The sequence below is a fragment of the Panthera uncia genome (genome assembly GCF_023721935.1).
Source record: "Panthera uncia isolate 11264 chromosome A3 unlocalized genomic scaffold, Puncia_PCG_1.0 HiC_scaffold_11, whole genome shotgun sequence".
NCBI classification, from domain to species: Eukaryota; Metazoa; Chordata; class Mammalia; order Carnivora; family Felidae; genus Panthera; species Panthera uncia.
The window spans coordinates 179,111-185,110 of record NW_026057578.1 but is presented as its reverse complement, the minus strand read 5'-3'; the positions used below and the strand labels follow the sequence as shown (position 1 = coordinate 185,110).

The 6,000-nt window shown below is 57.9% G+C and overlaps 1 protein-coding gene across 1 annotated transcript in view; it reads left to right on the top strand.

Moving 5' to 3' along the window:
- The window catches only part of MYT1 (myelin transcription factor 1), a 40,745-nt gene that overhangs the window by 10,020 nt on the left and 24,725 nt on the right, over nt 1-6,000 (top strand). The window contains exons 5-8 of the mRNA XM_049650398.1: nt 1-499; nt 2,224-2,358; nt 2,917-3,007; nt 4,042-4,155. The exon at nt 1-499 is cut by the window's left edge and continues 440 nt beyond it. Of these exons, the coding sequence (XP_049506355.1) occupies nt 1-499; nt 2,224-2,358; nt 2,917-3,007; nt 4,042-4,155 (839 nt within the window). The remainder of the gene's footprint in view (nt 500-2,223; nt 2,359-2,916; nt 3,008-4,041; nt 4,156-6,000) is intronic.

Genomic DNA, 6,000 nt, shown 5'->3' with positions numbered 1-6,000 from the left:
GAGGAGGAGGAGGAAGAGGAGGAGGAGGAGGAAGAGGAGGAGGAGGAAGAGGAGGAGGAGGAAGAGGAGGAGGAGGAAGAAGAGGAGGAGGAGGAAGAGGAGGAGGAGGAAGAGGAGGAAGAAGTAGCCGCTCCCGATGTGATCTGTCAGGAGGATGCCCCCCATGCCCCCACCCAGAAGGCCCCGGAACCCCGGCACCCAGCATCTCCCAGCCCCAAGCCCGAGTACTCTGTCATCGTGGAGGTGCGCTCTGATGATGGCAAGGACGAAGACTCGCGCTCCCAGAAGTCTGCAGTCACTGATGAGTCAGAGATGTATGACATGATGACACGTGGGAACCTGGGCCTCCTGGAGCAGGCCATTGCCCTGAAGGCTGAGCAGGTGCAAGCCGTCTGCGAGCCAGGCTGCCCACCCACCGAGCAGGGCCAGCCGGGCCCTGGTGAACCGGGCAAGGTGGTGAGGCCTCTGGATGCCGCACGGAAGAACTACTGCAGCAAAGGTAGGGCTGGAGGCCCGGGCCTGCACACCCATCCTTAACGCCTCCGTCCAGGGTTGTCCCCAGCAGGCATGGATGCGGGCTGGGTGAGAGGCATGCTCACACTTCTCACAGAGGGCGATCCAGAGACAGACACAGGGCTCCAGGTGGGAGGAGGAGCGTGGGAGGGACAGTGAGCTGGCCCCAGCACCTCAGGCACAGCCTGGAGGGCCCAGCTGGGTCATGGAGAGACACAGGCAGACCCTGGGGGGACACACCTGGGTCATGAAGAGACTCGAGTGAGCCCTGGGGAGCCCCAGCTGGAAGACAGGTGGGGACACAGGGCCCAGATTTTCTGGGAATCCTCACGTGAGACAGGCCTGGGGCAGATACTGAGGGACACAGCTCTCAAGGGGACACCCTTCAGGGTGGCACAGGTGTGGGGGAAAGCTGCTTGGAGCCCAGATTCAGGCCAGCACAAGTCTTGAGGGAACACAGGCACAAGGAGACCTAGGTAAATGTGATACAAATTTAGGGACAGGGTGTTGAGGCCTGTGTAGGGTATCAGCCTGAGGGTGGTGGGCTTGGGGACCACAGATCAGGGCGGATATTGGTGGGACACTATTGGGGAGTGGCATGGCTGGGGGACACAGGCAGAGTGACAGCCCCGGGTGCAGGTGTTTGGGTGACGCAGGCCTATGGGACATTGGGGGGACCCAGACGCAGGGTGCCTTGCCTTCAGGGGTAGAGTTGAGGGCACAGGCCCAGGGGACAGAGCCTCAGGGTGAGGCAAACAGTGGCGCTGGAAGCACCCGGCAGTGGGCGAGATGCGACTGATGTCGAGGCACCGCCACAGCGCGAGCCCGGCTAGAGCCCGTGTGGCAGCGGTAGCAGCTCAGGAGGCAGGCTCCGGGGATCATTTGTGATGACCCTGCCTGCTAGGCTGGTGAAGGTCCAGCTTCCTGCCTGTTTGAATGTGAAGAGGAAGAGCCAGGGGTCCTGCACTTTAGAACCTGCTCGGGTTTCTGCCTCAGCCGGGGTGGGCATTCTGAGTGTGGTTGTGTGAGTTCTGTGTTCTCCCCAGGGGAACCGCTCCATCTAGGAACTTCTCTGGGACACCGGCTGTGCTCTGGGGATCATCTGTGTCCTGGCAGGTGTTCCCTTCTGGCCCCCACACTCAACAGTGACCTCTCTGGGCTTGCAGAGCCTAGGTGAGGTCAGCAACTGAGCTTTGAGTTTAAGTTTCTGCCCAGGCATTTATATTAGTCCTGTGGCTTTGGGCAAGTTAACTTCTTTGTCCTCGTCACTTTGTCAAATCCAAAGGACATATCCTGGCAGGGACCTCGTCACATCTTTCACCTCTCTGTGCAGAGGCTGGACCTCAAGGCATGGGGGCTCTTGGAGGCATGGCCCCACCCTGAGTGGGACTCACACAAGTCAGTAGGAGCAGGGAAAGAGGGCACCAGCTGCTACCTGGGTTGTCCTCTTTAAAATGCTGCACAACTTACTACATGTTTGGGCAGTTTACAAACTTACAGTTTGGGCAGCTTCTGGGCTTTTCCATGAGGACAGTTGATGTGGACCAGTTTCTTCAGAACTAGCTAGCCATCCCCTGGTCCCTCTCAGGCTCTCGGGCAGTCTGGCCACTCTCCTCTCTGGACAGCCGGAATGAAGAGTCATGGCTGTTCTGTCCTCCTCCCCACTTGGCTTTCTGGCTACCCTCTAACCGATGCCTCTTGTGTGTTTAGATCCCTCCAGAGCTGAGAAGCGCGAGATCAAGTGTCCAACACCAGGCTGTGATGGCACTGGCCATGTGACAGGGTTGTACCCTCACCACCGCAGCCTATCTGGTTGCCCCCACAAGGACAGGATTCCCCCGGAGAGTGAGTAGCTATGCACAGCTCAAGCCATCTCTGGTGTTTGGATGATGTAGCGTCCCCCCCCCCCCCCCCCCCCCCCCCCCATCCCAGGGCCCTGTCCCTTTGGATTGGCACTGTCCAGGTGCCCAAACTTGAGTCCTACATGGCCGGGGATATGGAGTGTGCCCATTTACCTACCTTGAGACGGCAGCCAGGCCCCAGGAGGGCCTGCCACAAACACAGGCACTCGGGAGGGAGGAGGAGCCAGTAAGCCAGGGAAGAGCCAGCCATCTGTGCTCTGAGGGCCATGAGGAGAAAGCCTAAGCTTTTTCACTCCTAAGCTAGAGGCAGTAATTGTGAACATTCATTTCAAAGGGTGACTCACAGAACAACCAGAGGGTTTGAAGGCGAGGGAAGCAGGGGCCACAGTGGGAGGGAGTGTGCCTCGACTGGGCTGAGGCTTGGGAGCCACTCTGGGTTGCTGCTCTAAGTTGCCGCCCTGCAGAGTTGGAGACTTCAGATGGGGCTCCTCCATGTTCCTTGGTGGGGCTCACCATCTCCCTCTCCCTGGTTCTCTTCCAGTCTTGGCTATGCACGAGAATGTGCTCAAGTGCCCCACTCCTGGTTGTACAGGTCAAGGCCACGTGAACAGTAACCGCAACACGCACAGAAGGTACTCGGGCTGTGCTGGGAGTGGCGAGGGCTGTGTGGTGGGGTGGGCGGGGCCGTGGGCTGAGCCCTGGCCTGGGACGGGTGCAAGGTTGGAGCAGGCCTCTTGGTGGAGGGTCAGCGTGGCACCCAGAGGCATGGTCGCTGTGGTGGGGTCCTGAGAGACCAGAGGGCGGCTGCAGGGATGGCTATGTGCTCTTCAGAGAGGCCTACTGCCTGTCGGGAAAGCCAGGTGGAGGCTGTGAGACGTTTGGGAAGCTTCTGCACTCTAGCTTTTGCTCGTGGTGGGCCTTGGCTGGCCAGGACCGAGCTCTGGGCTACACTGTGGCTTCTGACACCCAGGTAGAAGTGAGACTCCCATGATGCACTCAGGGTTTAGCTGTTTGCTGTCTTCCACAGTGAGAGGTGACCATACCCCCCACCCTTGCCTGGAGCGCCTTGGGCAGCAGGGTTGTGATGGGATGTGCTCTCACAAAGGAGGCCAGAGCTTTTGAGGTCACTTCATTGAGAAGAGGCTAAATTCCTGAGCCCTTTTGTGACTAGTCACCTCTCTAGCAGCCATGGTCAGCTCTGTCCTGACAGATGAAGTTGCTTCCCTGATGTCCCAGGTTGGGTGCTTCCCTAGGAAGGGCTGGGGCCTCTTGCTGTGGCCGTGGTACAGTCTGTAACCTCTAGGGTTAGCACCCAAGTTGTGTGGCCCATGGGGCCCTGGGCTTCCCTGAGTTGAGCCAGAGACGTGTTGGCATGTCGGGGGAGAGCAGGGAGGTGAGAGGCAGGCCCATTGCCCAGACCTGCCTAGAGGAGGTGCCTTTGCCCAGAGCCCTGAAGGCTTTTAGGATATACTTTGTCTGTGTGCATCATTGCTTAGAATTTCCCAAAGCAGAAAGTGACTGTGCAGCTGCTACCTTGAGGGCTTGAGGACAGGGCTGGAGAGACAGGAGCCTTCTCTGGGCTCCTACTGGTGTCTGTGGGCTTCTGGGCTTGGACAGGCAGGATCTGAAGGAGAATGCTCAGCTGCCCTCCTTGCCTTTTCTCTAGTTTGTCCGGATGCCCCATTGCTGCTGCTGAAAAATTAGCCAAATCTCATGAGAAGCAACAGCCGCAAGGGGGAGATCCTTCCAAGAATAGCTCCAATTCAGATCGGATCCTCAGGTGAGTGAATTGAGCCACACAACTGAAGGGGCTGCCTCCCAAAATGGTTAGAGGGGCTTCCCAGTGTCTCTGGGGCTGCATGTGCACGTGTGTGTATGTGTGCATGTGTGTTTATGCTTGCGTGTGTGTGCATGTGCATGTGTGTGCTGATGCCCTCAGCTGCCCTCGGGGCCCCCTAGAGGACAGTTTCTGGGCACACACAGGACAGCGTCTGACATCTGCCCCCCTCACCGGTGCTTCGGCTGTGGCACAAACACCCACCAGGCTGCCCCTGCCTTGCTCTCCCCAAAGGCGTCTGATCTCACCGCTTGAGATTACTCAGGGATTTGTTTGTGGAGACGCTGGTCCTGTCTCCAGAGGGCAGACCGCACCAGCCGAGGGCCACTGCTGTCCAGAAGCACCGGAACTGCTCCTTCTGGCTGTCTCACTCCAAGGAAGGACCATAAACCAAGGGAGAGAAGTGGGTGCATGTGGTACCCTTCAGAGCATTGGCCCCAGAGGTTCTGAGGCAGCAGTGGGCCTGTGTGCGTGTGCGTATGCATGTGTTCACGTGTGCACACGTGTGTGCGTGCATGTAGACATGTGTCAGCAATAAGGGGGCTCCTGACAGAGCACTCAGAATGCATTTGCTTAGCATTCCTGCCATCCACGTGACCCTGTGAAGCGGGTACCACAAGTAAGGCCAGAGTCTCGGGAACTTGCCCAAGGTAACACTTACTGGCTGGGGGAGTTGGCACTGGCCCCAGGCCAGCTTGGCTTCAGGGTCTTGTTCTTCAACATAGTTCTCTACCCGTTGGGGGATTCCCTTACCCCATCCCTCACTGTCCTCGCTCAGCGGACACGCTGCTTCCTGTTTCTTTGAGGGACTAGGATTCATACATTCTTCCCCTTCCTCAGTTTTCCAGACCACAGTTCCATGTCTGCCTCCCAAAGGAGAATGTGGGAGATGAGGGCCACTGTATCCTGAAAAGGCCTAACACCTGGAAGTCACAGACATGGGCAATTGCATGAACCCTGGTCTGGAGAGGGGCCCGCCTCCTTTCAGGGCCCGTCCAACCCTGGTGTGTGCCTGGCAAATTCTCAACCAGAGGAACTTGGCTGCCCGCCTTGGCCTGCTCTGTGGGTCCCGTGTGTGGAGTCTCTGGGCGGGGCCAGGGCCGGGGTCGGGGCCTCACCTTCCTGCGCTTCTGTCTATGCGTGTCTTTGGCCCTGCACATCCAGTTGGCTTCCGTCCACCTGTTGGCTCTTAGGATGGTTGGAAGCGGCTTCTTACCTTCATCCTGTAACTGCTCTTTCCAGCTTCCTGCCATTTACTATCTCGATTCTTTTCCTGCCTCAATCTAAGTCACTGGTAACATGCCAAACCAGCAGGCAGGTGAGGCCCAGTGAGCCCAGGGTGGGGGGCAAGGAGGCTCCAGACATGGTGGCTGTGCCCCCAGGAAGTCTGACCTCCATTTGTTTGCCTGTAAAAGTGGGCAACAATGTTTTCTTGTGGGCTTCGAAAGTATCTCATGAGGCTTGAACAAGATAGTGATGTTTTGCTTCCCCGGGCCGTGGTGAGGAACCTCTCCAATGGTCGTGATGGTGACCAGGATGCAGAAGCCTTTTGTTCAGGTTCTGTTCATTCTGCGTGGCTGTGTTTCTGGGTGTCACGCCCTGGGGTGTGGGGAGAGCCTTTGCAAATCTCTGATAGTGTCACAGACACTGAGTCTTTGCTGTGGGATGGAGCCCTGGCCCAGGAAGCCATGGTACCAATGTTAAATTTAGGATTCTCTTTTCTCCTGGGAGGTGCCTGAGCACACTCCAGTAACTTCTTCAGATGCTACCAGGCCCTTCCACCCTCCT